Source organism: Chrysochloris asiatica, unplaced genomic scaffold (assembly GCF_000296735.1).
Source record: "Chrysochloris asiatica unplaced genomic scaffold, ChrAsi1.0 scaffold00017, whole genome shotgun sequence".
NCBI lineage: Eukaryota > Metazoa > Chordata > Mammalia > Afrosoricida > Chrysochloridae > Chrysochloris > Chrysochloris asiatica.
Window position 1 is genome coordinate 31,488,301 of NW_006408535.1, and position 14,180 is coordinate 31,502,480.

At 37.9% G+C, this 14,180-nt stretch overlaps 1 protein-coding gene across 3 annotated transcripts in view; it reads right to left on the minus strand.

Annotated features, from left to right (window-relative positions):
• Positions 1–820: 820 nt before the first annotated feature.
• Positions 821–14,180, minus strand: part of TOX4 (TOX high mobility group box family member 4) — a 17,180-nt gene continuing 3,820 nt past the window's right edge. Inside the window, exons 3-9 of one of the 3 annotated variants that reach the window (XM_006835466.1) lie at positions 8,412–8,654; positions 7,307–7,567; positions 6,727–6,957; positions 3,948–4,028; positions 2,834–3,577; positions 1,822–1,985; positions 821–1,248 (exon numbers count right to left, since the gene is read on the minus strand). In XM_006835466.1, coding sequence (XP_006835529.1) covers positions 1,188–1,248; positions 1,822–1,985; positions 2,834–3,577; positions 3,948–4,028; positions 6,727–6,957; positions 7,307–7,567; positions 8,412–8,654 — 1,785 coding nt within the window. In that variant the 3' untranslated portion in view covers positions 821–1,187. The remainder of the gene's footprint in view (positions 1,249–1,821; positions 1,986–2,833; positions 3,578–3,947; positions 4,029–6,726; positions 6,958–7,306; positions 7,568–8,411; positions 8,655–14,180) is intronic. The other 2 variants (XM_006835468.1, XM_006835467.1) reach the window with 2 other exon arrangements.

A 14,180-nucleotide genomic window follows, 5' to 3' on the forward strand; every position in this document is an offset into this window, starting at 1 on the left:
CAGAGTCAAAACCTGGCTCTACTTAAAAGTGTGTGACCACTTAATAGTGTGTGATCTGGTACAATTCCTCTCTCAGTATGACTCCTTACAGGTAAAATGAAATATTGCCAACTTCAACCTTGGGTTCTTTTCAGATTCCTAAGTAAATGAATGCATATAAAGCTTTAAATATTATTATAAAATAGGACTCCATGGAATCAAAGTGAATAGCAATTATTACCATATGAATATGATAGTAAGAACAAGTTTCTGTAGGTATCATTTCTCAAGGTAAAATGTGAGTTTCATTTAGGTTGTGCCACTAAGGTGATAATGCTCTAAACATTTGTTTATTTTGTTAAAACTGTGACTTTGTTAGTCTGTTAATTTTTAGCTTATTTTCCCAGAAAAATAATCACATTTTGTCAGATTAAATAAATACCTAGAGTATGCAGAAAATGAGCCTATATATCATGCAAGTGAGGACACTTCTGGCCTGTTTCATCAAAGGTATTTCATCAAACACAAGTGAACACAAGTTATTTAGACTCTGGTGAAATCTCTTATATTAATTTAAGGATTTAAGGTTTTGCCTCTTACATACATAAACTATGATAACTCAGATAAGGCAGACTACTGAAAAGGTATTATTTGTAGAAAGAAATAAATAAGAAAATTCCTAAGTGATGTTATTTCTCTTACAGCCCAGTGTGCCTAGTGTATTGAAAACTGTTGTTTTCAAAGTATGTAGACATAATAGTAGTTTCCTGTTTTAACACTGGAACACAACCTTTCATTCTCTTTCAGTTGGATGTACACAGTGGTGTTTTTTCCTAGGCTTAAAGCTGAGTACATTTCCATTTTAATCATCTTAGGCAAGTCCTATGACAGTTATACCAACAGATTTCCTCGAACAATACCCACCACCCCAACGATCATATTTCTGCTTGCCCATACTTCTTTCCTCTGCTATTATCACTGGTATCTCTGCTTGTACTTGAAAGTAAAAAGCAGTTCCAGATTATAGCAAATTCATTGGCCTTGTGCTTCACAGCCTAGCCACTGTTGAAGGGAAGGAAAGAGAAGAAGCAGAAAGGCCACCATGGGTTGAGATCAGGTACCACCAGAAGCCCAGCTTGTGTTTCAAAAACAGGCTCTTGGACACATTCCCAGCAGAGATGTCTTCACTGACTTGGAGAACAAAAAAACTATTTCACAAATACCACTGTGTTTGAATTTCTAGAGGCTACCCAGGCCAAGAATACATCCCTAAGAGAGAAAGAGATACACACACTTAGAATTACAACTAGACATACTCTTATTAACTGTTTTAAAACCATTAGGTTTCTAGATAATTTTCTGTAACATCTAAGTGACATGGCATTACACACAGGAATACAAATTGGACTAAAAGTCAGAAACAATAAGGAAGAGCCCTGTCCTAATCTATTGGAGGATTTGCAAAAGGAAATACCAATGCCTTCTTTCATGGATATAGATAAACCCCAGGGGAAATCTGAGAAGAGGTTTTCAGAACTAAACACCCTTCCCTGCCTGGCCTACCATATTTAGCATCTTATTGTGCTACTTAGTTTGTTGTCTGTAGGCAACCTTTCATAATCTTACAAAATATTACCAACATACCATGTATCCATTTATAATTCTCTAAATGATCTAATTTTCACTAAGGAGTTAATGATAGTCTCTAATTAGAATATTCTACCTAATCAGATTATTATACCTAATGTAAAGTTAATATTGATTATGTGCTTAAAGTTACCATGCTTCTCAGCAATTAATTTAGCAATACCTAGATTACAAGACAGAAAACTATAAGCTTACCTGCAGTGCTTCACCACACATTCATTGCTGCAGTACTCATTGTCCCAGTCCTTACTCACAATAGGAGGGTTCTCACACCCTGACCTCATACATCGAGGCTGGGGTGAAAGCGTCACAGGAGACGCACTCACCAATTCAACATCCATCTGAGAAGGAGACTCAACCTATTAGAGGAAGAGAGCACAAAACATGTAGTAGATTGCAACCTGCCTAGCCAGCCTGCAAGTCAAATTTGCCCCAAGAATCAAAAGTTACAGGTATTAGAAACCCTGACATACAACAGTGAAATTTTCCTCGTGCACCCCAACTTTAGATTTTTAGAGTCTTCCTATTAGGGAGACTGGACACAAGCTACTGCAGTTTTTAATCGTACCCACCAATGACTTTATTCCACACTTGAAGTATATCCCTCTGAATGTATCAAATCAAGAGTAGAATATGTGTAGCTGAGTCACCTCAACTAAGCTAGGTGGGAAACAAAAATGTAATACTTCTAGAAAAATGGAAAGAACTTGGAAATTAAGTTTTCTCTTAATACGGTGTTACTATTTTTTAAGTGATTGCTTCATTAATCAGAGCTAGAATCTCAAAAAGTCCCATTTTGAGAGAACCACTAGTTATATGCAAGTTAAAGCTAGAGTAGTTGACATCTGTTTATCTCTCTTAAAAGATTTAATGATATGAATCAATCATATTTTTCACTCAATGGAGACATCAAGCAAAGACCTAGGAGAAATGGAAGGATTCATATCACCAAAACTTTGAGTTCTTGATAAACAGCTCTAAAAAGAAACTCTATGCTTAAATGGTGTCCTCTCTAGTCCAATTATGGTATTGCTTCTGTTTAGTTATGAATGGGACAAGTCACTGTTGTCACTACACTGCAGGATGTTTTACTTCCCTCATGTCAGGAATTAAATGCTCGTAGCAACCCTCACTTTTCCTGGGTCAACCAAAATTGCTCTTATGTTTCTAATGGTCTAGAAGAAAGATTTGAGAATAGAATTATCACCTCAGGAACTACATCTGTGATCATCTCACATAATGTCTCAGGAGAAGTTGCCTCCACTGTATGGGCCTCAGGGCTGCTGTTCATAGGCTGCTCAGGACTACTTTCCACAGTTGGTGGGACTAAGGTAGTTGGTATTTTCAGCGTGGGCTGAGGCACAATCTTGATCTGCAGAGGAGGTGGCTGTTGCTGTAAGTTGATTCGAACTTTCTGAGGTGGAGGTTGTTGCATGGCCTGGAGTGGGGGAGGCTGCTGCAGGATGGTCACTTGCTGCTGAGTAGGGGGCTGAGGCATCTGTTGTAATGGAGGGGGCTGGAGTCGAGGTGGAGGCAGTTGCATAGAAGCAGCAGCAGCTGCTGCTGCTTGCAACACTGACCTAGTGACAATCTGGGCTTGCTGACTGGGCTGGATAGTAGCTGTACTGGTTTGGCCTAGCTGGAGGCCCCGGGAGGTCACCACTGTGGCTGGGATAACGGTAACCATCCCTCCTTGAGACATAGTAATAGAAGAGGGCAACATCTGTTTGGTAATAATCAACTTGGTGATATTGGGCTGGCCCCCAGGCCCTGAAGATGCCTGGTTTGCAACATATGATGAAAGAGTAGAGTTAACAACAATGGAAGGGGACAGAGTAGGGGGTTCTGTTGAGGCTGCTGCTGGAGAGGCTGGATCAACGGGAGCCACGGGAGGTGAAGAAGGAGTCTGTGTTGGTGGCACTGGATCCAATTCTACTGTCTCCACAGTGGCCTGAAAGAAGACAGAGCAAAAAAGTCATTGGGAAATTTACTTTCTACCCAGGACATAATCTAATCACCTCCCAAGAAGAGATAACAATACAGACTTATGAAGAAAAAAGAACCTCTGTGGGCACTATCCTGGCAAAAGTAGCGTTGGAAGTTACAAATAAACTCAGACTGTGGCAAGGTTTTATACACTGGAATTAACAGGAAAGCTGTTAGGACATTTTTAATCTTTTAATACTACATAGTTTTAATAAGTTCCACAGAGTTTGGTGGTGGTTATTTCTTATAACTGATTAAAAAAAAAACCCCATAGCTCAGAAAACTTCTTAATGGTTTAAGTACCCACCTTCAGTAGTAATATCCAAAACTCCTACCTGACACTCCTGGTTGTCTTTATAAGCAGCCAGAGCCTTCAAATACTCTTTCTTGGCAGCTTCAGTTTTCCGCTTATAAACCTGCAGGAAGTAGATTGTTTTAAAAAGATGCCCATAGGCCTAAGAAGACAGTTAATTCTATATTGCTGTTTATTGTTAACTGCGATCAAGTCGGTTTCAACTCATAGCAACCCTGTATAGGATGTCCAAGGAACAGCTGTTGGGCTTGAACTGCCGACTTTGGTGGTTCATGATCCAGTGCAGATCCTACAACACCACATATCAATAAATGAAAATTCATAGACAATTCCTTTTAGTGAATATACTTCTGAAATCTAACAATTATGACAGCCACCATGACAGGCTCACTATAATGAGCCTTCGTCTGAACAAGACTCTTGTCAAATTAACTATGTACTTTTTTAACATTAACCATGCCCACTCTAAAAAGAAAAATCTCTGACCCTAAAACTACATATAAGATCACCAGTTTGCTTAATCTGAGGACCTAACCAATATACTCCCCCTTAAAGGATATGGTAAACTGTTTGCAAAGATGGTCTCAATTCTTCCAATTCTGCATGCCTCACTCCCCATCAAAAACTGAAGTTTAAAACAGAGGGAGTGGAAGCACATGCTGTTGAATGATGATGCATGGAGGGGACTGTAATGATTGCAGTGAAACAAAACACAATAGAATGAATGTAAAGCTGATGTTCTCCCAGGTAAACTATCACTTAATTCATAATAAAAACTTAAAAAAAAAGCCTGAAGTCTATTTCCCCTTCGAGTCTGGGCTAGCTGTCATTTGCTCTGATTATTAAAATGTCACTAAAGTGATACTGAAACTTAAGAGGCCTTGAGGCATTTGTTTTGCTTTCTTAGAATGCTTCTCTAAGTGTGAAAGAGGCAGTAAATGATTTGGAGGATAAGCAGCTATGAAAAGGAGAAGCAAGGCATCCCAGCCAACAGGCAGCACCAACTGACAGACATGGAGTAAAGTCATCTTGACTACAATTGCAGGAATAAACCCAGGCAAGAATAGCACAAAAACCACCCAGTCAACTCACAGAATGAGAAAAATACACTGCCTGTTTTAAACCATCACATTTAGGGTGGTTTGGTGAACAGTAATAGATTACTATTAAGTAATAAATTAAGTAGTAGATTCTGACATCATAAATGGAGAGTCTACAGTAAAGATAATGATAGCTATCTTCTACCTTAACTATACTTAAACAGTATCACAATTTCATTGATTTTAACCCAGATTAAGCTTTTAAAAAATAATTTATCTTGAGAATATACACAGAAAAACATGTACCATATAGTGACTGACTGTATTCTCCAAATTGTATAACCAATCTCACCCTCCTTTTCTGAGTCAATCCTTCCCTATTACCATAAATTCACTTGTTTGGTTTTAAGAAGACTTCAAGGGATCATTTGTTTTAAGGTTTATTAAAAATTTTTCTCAAAGCGTTTCAGGATTCACCCAACCTCCATGTCTCCAGGAGGTCTAGACGCCATGAGAATCTGAACTTCAGTTCTACATTTTCTCTCTTTTTTGGTAAGGATTTTTCTGTGGAATCTTTGATCAAAATGTTCAGTAATGGAACTACGCACCATCCAGTTCTGGTTTCATGGCAAAGGAGGCAAATTCATGGAACAAGTCACATTTCATATTCTCCTCCTGTTCCTGACCCCTTCCTCTGTTGTTCCAGGAAAGAAAGACCAATTGTGCCTTCAGTGGCCACTTTCAAGCTTTTTGGACCACAGGCACTTCACATCCAACTACAAAGTAGAGCAGAGGCACTAAAAATGTTATTAGGTAAATAAAATGGGTGCCCCATGAAACCATGACCCTACCAGATTAAAATTTCTTACGGGAAACTACCATAGTTTTTACCTTTACATTAGGCCAGTGAGGAAACCCTAAATTAACTTCCAAACCCAAACTAAGTAGTGGATTTTAGAGTTAGCCACCTTATCATGTAACTTACCAAGTAATAAGGTTAATTTTACAGGTGAGAAACAAAGAGGCTTAGAAAAGTTCAATATCTTTAAACAGTGGAAAACAGATCAGGAATAACAACAGATACAATAGGAAGCTAATTGTGGGCTTGAAATTGAAGAACCCAAGTTATAATCTCAATTCTGCCACTTAAGTGATGTGACCTTAACTTAGATAGTGTAGTGTTACAGCCCCAATTTCCAGCTCCAGTAAAAGCAGGAAATGATATTATATGAGGTTATTGTAGTAAGGATTCAGTTTTTATAATTATTAAAAATTTTAAGTGGCTTTTCTGGTTTCATTGTATGGCTGCAACTTCCACGATAAAGAACTAATATTAATAAGGGCATCTAAAAAAACTCTAGGAAAACCTCTTGAATTTTTATCCCCTTAATCAAAAACTTTTACAATATTTACTAAGAAGCTCTGGTAACATAGTGGTTACGAGTCGGGCTGCTAACCTCAAGGTCAGCAATTCGAAACTACCAGCTGTTCTGCAGGAGAAAGATGAGGCTTTCTGCTCCTGTAAAGATTTATAACCTCAGAAACCCTGTGCAGGGTCGCTATGAGTCGGAACTAACAACAAGGCACACCGCCACCACTTGAGTTACTGGTATAGCGCTGGAAGATAAGCACTGGACTGCCAACCATATGGTCGGCAGTTCAAACACACCAGTTTTGGGTTTCCTCAGAAACCCTATACTAGGTCACTATGAGTCAAAGCCGACTTAATGGCCCTTAGCAACAAGTTCATTACATGCTCACCTGTTTCTGTTCTTCTCCAAGACTGTCCCACATAGAGGCCACAATTTTTGAGACCTCCCCAAAAGTGGCATTGGGATTCTGTCCCTTGATGGCAGCCTGTGTATCACGAAAAAATAAAGCATATGCTGAAACTGGTTTCTGAGGCTCATTAGGATCTTTCTTTCTTTTCTTCTTTGGGGCCTTCTGCTTTTTCCCTGCTTCCACCACAACTGTCTTCTGGCAGGGAAGTTGCTGTGGGGGAAAAAAAGAGAATTACAAGAAGGAAGAAAGGAAATTCTTTGTCCAAAGAACTGTAAGAAAAGGACTTTTATCTGTGGAGAAGCTATCTAGCCATATAGATTAAATTTTCAGAAATGCTTAGAGGTAATAGGACTAAAAGACATTAGTGAAGTATGTGAGAACCCACGAGAATGGAGACCGGGAGGAGAATTAAACACAAAGTGAAGAGTCATGACCCCACACCCAGAAATATCAGAGGGAAGGGCAGGGCAGAAATAAGGAATAGTGATAAGGTTCTGTATGCCACAAATTTTATCCTAGAGTATGGTGGCAGAATTGATTGTGTCAGGGAATGCCTCACCCTCCGGAAATCCTCAACACCATCCTCATGAAGTGAACTAGTAGGTGAAGGGGTGGTTGAAAGACGATCCTCAGGTGACTGGGCAGGTGGTAGGATGGTGCCACCCCCTAAGCTCAAACCAAGCTGAGAACTCAGTTCTGACTGATCAATGGTGGTCAACTGGCTGTGCCCCATCAAACCAGATGTCATGTCTGTCATTGGTACATCAATTGTAACAGGTGGGTTGGCACTATACTGAGTTCCTATAGAATGGTCCAAGTCCTAAGAGAAGCAGAAGGACTCATTAAACACTAAATAAAAAACACCACTCTTTCCCCCTCGAATTCAGGGCAGCTTATAAATCCCCTGCTTACCCAGATTATCTCACTGTTTAACCCAACAGGACATAAAATAACCTGTCTATGCATAACACAAATTAAGCTTTTTAGCAAAGTACAGAAATTAGGAAATTCACTTCTTTGTACTCCAAAATAACCAGAAAAGTCTTAATTTTGGTAAAATTAATTTAAAGAACAAATTATTCAGTAACCTGTAAACAGGGACACACATAGAATAAAAGCCCGATTTGTAACCACTACGCTACCAGAGCTCCTTGCCCTCCCAAAATAATGGCCTTTAAAGTTGCAATACATAGGCAATCAGTGTGGCATCAAATGTTAAGATGTTGCTACTGCTGAGATGTGCTAGAAGCACAACACACTTATTTACAGCACATATTCACAATATTATAGTTGGTCGACAATTTTTAAATAAATCTTTCAAAATGTCAGTTATCACACTCATATCTGAATCCCAGGCCATAATAAAAGGGAAGGAAAAGAACTTTGGGTAGGCAAACAGAGCCCGTTTCCACCTCAGTCAAAAAGGGAAACAGTAAGCTTTTTTTCCCTCCAAAGAAAAAAACCCAAAATAATTTTCAAATAAAATTGTCCCAGACAGTAAATCTCATTTTTTCAAGGGAAATTAAGTCTTTATTGGTTCGTCTTTTTGCCCCCAATAATGGAATCAAGTAATATCCAAGTATAGCAGATAAAAGAGATATTTTTATCTCCCCTAACACCATGCATAAGAACTTGGGTAAGCCTGATAATGCTTTGCCCCTTACCATGGTCAAGCCCCCACTCAGGAGCCCCCCGCCCTGCTCCATCAAGCCATGGGTCATGCCCACAGGCATGTCCAATGTCTGGACCCCATACTGGGCTGAAAAGCTGCCATCCTGTGAGGAGGAAGGGTCTGCCAGGTCATCAAAGTGGCCAACCACATCTGAAACAGCCAGTGAGGGATCAGAATCCAAGGAGATAGGTGGAATTTCAAATTCCTCATCACCCAAGCTTGGTGTATGGAATGTCTGTAGGGGGGGAAAAGAAAAAATGAATTAGATAGAAGAGGAGGAACTGCATTTTGCTAAAAGAAGAGCACAGCTGGGCTGGGTACTATAGATTCTTAGCATACCTCTTTTCAGTTGGGATCCTACTTTTGTTAACAATTGCAAACTGCAAGTTTAGCAGTTCAAATCTACCAGCTGCTCCGCAGGAGAAAGATGAAGCTTTCCGCTTCCATAAAGATTTATAGCCTGGAAACTCTGTACAGGGTCACTGTGAGCTGGAACCAACTCACAGTGCCATGGCACACAACCATCAGCACCACCACTTAATTTTACAAGTAAACTTTTCTTTTTCTTTCTTCGTACACTTGGTCACATGGCACATACAAATCTGCAACATCTATTACAAACTTCAACTACTTTATCTTTTTTCTACGTTTATCATCTTGGTTGTCCTAAACTATTACTGTTGTAATGAATGATTCTTTCGGCACCAATACAGACACACCCTATCAAATCTCTTAGTTATGATGCTTGAGATCTCTCTGAAGATTCTAGTAAATAATAGTTATGCCATAATTATCACACCTCAACTATTAGACCACAGAAAATCATTGTTAACCAATCAATTATACTTTTTTTTAAAGCTCCTCTGAAGATCTATCATCGTTACCTTATCCCCCTCTAAAATATTGGCATTTATTGTAGACTTTCCTATCTCTCTTCCATTTCAGAAATCATGTTGCCCACAAGTAAAAAATTTCCATTTGTACATGATTTTTGGAACACTCCAATAACGTCAAGATAAGAATAATAGAAGAAAAACCTTCATAAAAAGCTACACCAAAAGGCAAACAAGTTCTTCAACAGTTCCAAACACATTCCTAGTCATTCTCTGACCAAGCCTTTCTGTAATGAAGGGGAAAAAAAATTACTCCAGCTGGCTAAAGACTTAATTTCTTCTGAGTCCAACTAGGCCAATAATAATATACCCTTTCTATTCTGAATGGGACCACCATTTATGACTAACATATTCAATAACTGATCTAAAATATATTAACTGTTAAAGTTCCTTTTTTTGACACTAATATGGAGGCATCTACAATAATACAGCATAATTTTGTTTCTTAAATCAAGATATTTTGGTATCAGAGAGACACCAGTTCAAGTCCCAGCTCTGTGTGTGTGACCTTGAGTGGTTTTTCTTATCGATAAAATGGAAATTCCAATGATAACATCCTTATATAGTATCTATGGGGATAAAAGACATTTTGTGCATAAAAGTTTATCACAATGCCTGATACAAATAAATGCTTAATAAACTACTATTAACCACTGTTGTTAATGACAATACTAACATCCTAATTATTATTAACTTGCTACCTACCCCAGCCAATTATCACAGATAAACAGAATCTTCTTGTTAAGTGCCACTGAGTCAGTTCTGACTCATAGTGACCTTTTACAGGGTTTCTGAGGAGCTACTAGTGGGTTTGATCTGCCAACCTTGAGGCTAGCAGTCAAGTTCTTATCCTATATCACCACACCAGGACTCCAGCCAGAATCTTGGAAAGTAAAGTTATCAACATATCAAACAACCCAGTAAATATTAACTTATTCAGATCAAATTCAATGGATATCCATTTTTTTCCCATGATTAAACAATGCATTCTTTAAAAGATCCCCAAGGTAACATCATGGGTTTTGATTTAATGAAGACATTGTTAAACAAAATATTTCCAGTCAGCAGAAACAAGAGAGAAAAATACATGCATATGAAATGCCCAATCTCTGAATCACACTGACAAGCAGAAAAGTTTCCTAGAAGATTAAAAAAATAAAAGCATATACCTTCCTTCCTCCATTTTCCTGCCAAGATCCTTGGTATTTGATTTAGTATTGTGATAATTTGATAGTTGTCTGAAATGTAAGTTGAGCGTATACATGGAGTATACTAACAGGTAGTTCTGATGGGAAAGACATCCCCTAAACTCAGCTGTTTCTCAGGATATAATTTATAATTTTTTTATTGTGTGGAAGTTCTTAACTTTAGGCCCATAACACATTCTTTCTGAAAGTTGAGTTCAGATTCACGTAAGCATTTTTCAGGGAAGAGTACAAAGATTTTTACCAAATCTTCAAGCAAAGAAACAAAAGTTACAGAGATAGAAAAGCAGTTAAGAGAACCATTTATTGTACTAGGCAGATAGATGATTGTATAATAGTTTCCTATTTTTAAAAAAATAGATTGCTTTGACAAAGCAAAAGATGCCTATTGTTTTCAGCGTACCAAAATAAAAAATAAAGCAACTCTGCTGAGATATGAAAAATGATGCTGTTTGTTAATGAGCTTAAAAAAAAAAAAGAAATTAATATCCAAAACAAGAGACTACTACTCTAAAGACAACCCACTGCACCACCGGGGCTTGTTATTGGGGAGTAGTTGTACTACTAACAACAAGGTCAGCAGTTCGAGTCCACCAGGCACTCCAAGGGAGAACATGATGAGGCTTTCTGCTCTTGTAAAGATTTCCAGCCTCGGAAACACTACAGTATCGTTATGAATCGTAAGCCATTAGAAAGCACGCATCACTACCACAGGGGCTCATAAACCATCTAGTGTTCACATGGACTACATACAAGGAGAGAATTCACTGTACAAGGCACTCTTTCTATGCACCATCTCCTGGGATGTGGAAACAGCTTTGTTATTCATTATCTGTGCCTTCAATGGTGGTTTATTGTTGTTTTTTAAAGTGTGAGTAGAAAATAACAGCAATAATTAAAAATACAAAAAACTAAACTGCTATAATAAACATGGAAACTTGCTCTAAGTTTCTTTTACTACCACAAATAATCTTTAAGATTAAAGGCAAAATCCAATAATAAATACCTTTACCTTAGTGAATAATCTATTATGTGGCTAGCTCATACTCTAAACTGTTAGCAAAATAAAGCTAAAACTGCAGAAAATAATGAAGTGGTTTGGGCACAGAAGAAAATAGGAATGTAACGTAGTTTCCTTTCCTTCTCCATTAAATTCCTGGGCTTTTTTGTGTTTTTTGAGGAAGGAGCAGTTTGGGAATTATAGTTTATAAGCAAAGATGCTTAGATATTAAGGGATGTAAAAAGTTAAGGAAAAAAAACCCACTCTCCTCCTTTTTCTCATTTCCCAATACCAAAGCACACAATACAATATTTCACAAACAGCTTATTATACAGATTATCCAATACAGAAAAACGCATTTCAATCCATCACTTAACAACAATAAAAGGTTCTCAGTAGTCCTGGTGTGGCACTGTAGCATAATGCACTGGACTGCAAGGTCAGCAGTTCAAACCTACCAGCCACTCCTGGGAAGCCTCTACAGGGTCACTGTGAGTCAGAAGTGAACTGACAGCACAATGAAAGGTTCACATGTCCCTTCCCAGTCAATACTTATTTCTCCCTCAATAGGCACCACTATTCAGATTTTCATCATCCTAGTAGTGGTTACGAATCGGGCTGCGAACCTTAAGGTCAGCGGTTCGAAACTACCAGCTGCTCCGCGGGAGAAAGACGAGGCTTTCTACTCCCGTAAAGATTTACACCCTCGGAAACCCTGTACAGGGTCGCTATGGGTCGGAACCGACTCGACAGCACTTAACAACAACAACAACAAAGTTTAGTTTTTGCCTACTCTTCATTTTTAAAAAAAAAAACAAAACATAATGTTTCCAATTCTCTTTCTAGGTGCTAAAACTTATTCTGGAATCACGTTGGCAATTAGTACCACAGTAGAGTTAATTCTATTAATTTTCCTGGAAATTTTTCCTATCTTGACCTTCACACACAGAAAATGAACTTATATAATGTATACTCTTGTGTCTGACTTCTTTCAGTCAACAAAATACTGGTGTGGCGCTATAGAATAGACACTGAGCTGCTAATAGCAGTTCAAACCCAATAGCTGCTCCTCAAAAAATTCTATACAGGGTCACTGAGTCAGACAGCATTTAATAAGTTGTTATATTTACATATAATGAGTAGTTCATTCCCTATTGTTATGTAGTTAGTTCTTTTAAAAATGTGTCACAGTTTATTTATCCATCCTTCAGCTGATACATATTTGGGCAGCTTCCAACGTTTAGCTATTATGAATCAAGTTGTTGTAAATATTCTTACACGTTTTTCATAACATACATACACATTTCTCTTGAGTATTTTATCAAGGAGTGGAATTACTGGATCAATGGGTAGGCATATGGCTATCTTTAGGAGACACTACCAATTTTCCACAGTGGTTGAACAATTTACACTCTCACCAGCAAGAACTCTTAGAATTGTTGTCTTTTAGTTTTATCCATTCTACTGTATACACAATGGCTTCTCATGATTTTAATTGATGAACAATGACATTTTTACTTGTGTAAAGGAATCCTGGTGTAGCACTGTGGGCTAATGAGTCAAGACTGCAAAGTCATTTGAACTGCAAGGTCGGTGGTTCCAGCTCACCAGCTGCTCTTTGGAAACCTTTATACAGGGTCGCTATGGGTCGGAATTGACTTAACAGCATTTAACAACAACAATGACGACGATAATTTGGAATCTTTGTGTGGCACTGTGGGTTAACGCACCAGACTGCAAAGTCGTTTCAACTGCAAGGTTGGCATTTCAAGCTCACCAGCTGCTCCTTGGAAACCTTATACAGGGTCACTATGGGTTGGCACTGACTCAACAGAGCTTAACAACAGTGGCAATTTGGATATCTTCTTTTGTAAGGTACCTGTTCAATTTTTGCCCATTTCTAAATGGGATTCTTTCTTTAATTCTGCAGAAGTACTTGATAGATTCAGAATATCAATCATATATCTATAAAATCATATATATTTTCTTCAGATCTATGCACTTCCGATTCCCTTTCCTAATGAAAAAAAGTTCCTTATGTTAATGAAGTCTAAATTTTCAGTGTTTTTCTTTTATGGGAATTACTTTTTGTGGGCATCTATCCTTTTCCTATTTAAAAACAACAACAACAAAAAAAAAACCCTATAAAATTATTCTCCTAAAAGAATTTTACAAAAACATATTTGGTTTGGCTCACTGTAAGATCATATTGAAAAAACAAAACATAAAAGCCCATTAAAATAAAGGTTAAAAAAAGAGGGTGAGAAGATTAGGAAGAGAAGATGTAAAAGTTGTAATAAGAAAAAGCAGAACAGGTGATTTTGTTTTTAGTTTATGAGTTTGGAAACCTTATATCTTACAGAATAGAAGTAAGTGCTCTATAAGTTTTTTTAGGCTGTAATCTTTATGGAAGCATATTGCCCAGCCTATTTCTTCCATGGTGATACTGGAAGAGTTTGAACCACCAATTTTTTGGTTGCCAAACAAGTACAAACCATTTGTGTCATCATACCCAGGGACTTTTTAAAAGAAGAACTGTTAACAATGACAGAAGTCCTGGCCTATAGGCAGCTACTAAAATTGAGTCCAAATCTTAGACATGAATTTCTTGACAAAATAGGATTTTGTTTTTTCCTTAAAAGTTATAGAAGGAACTTGGTATT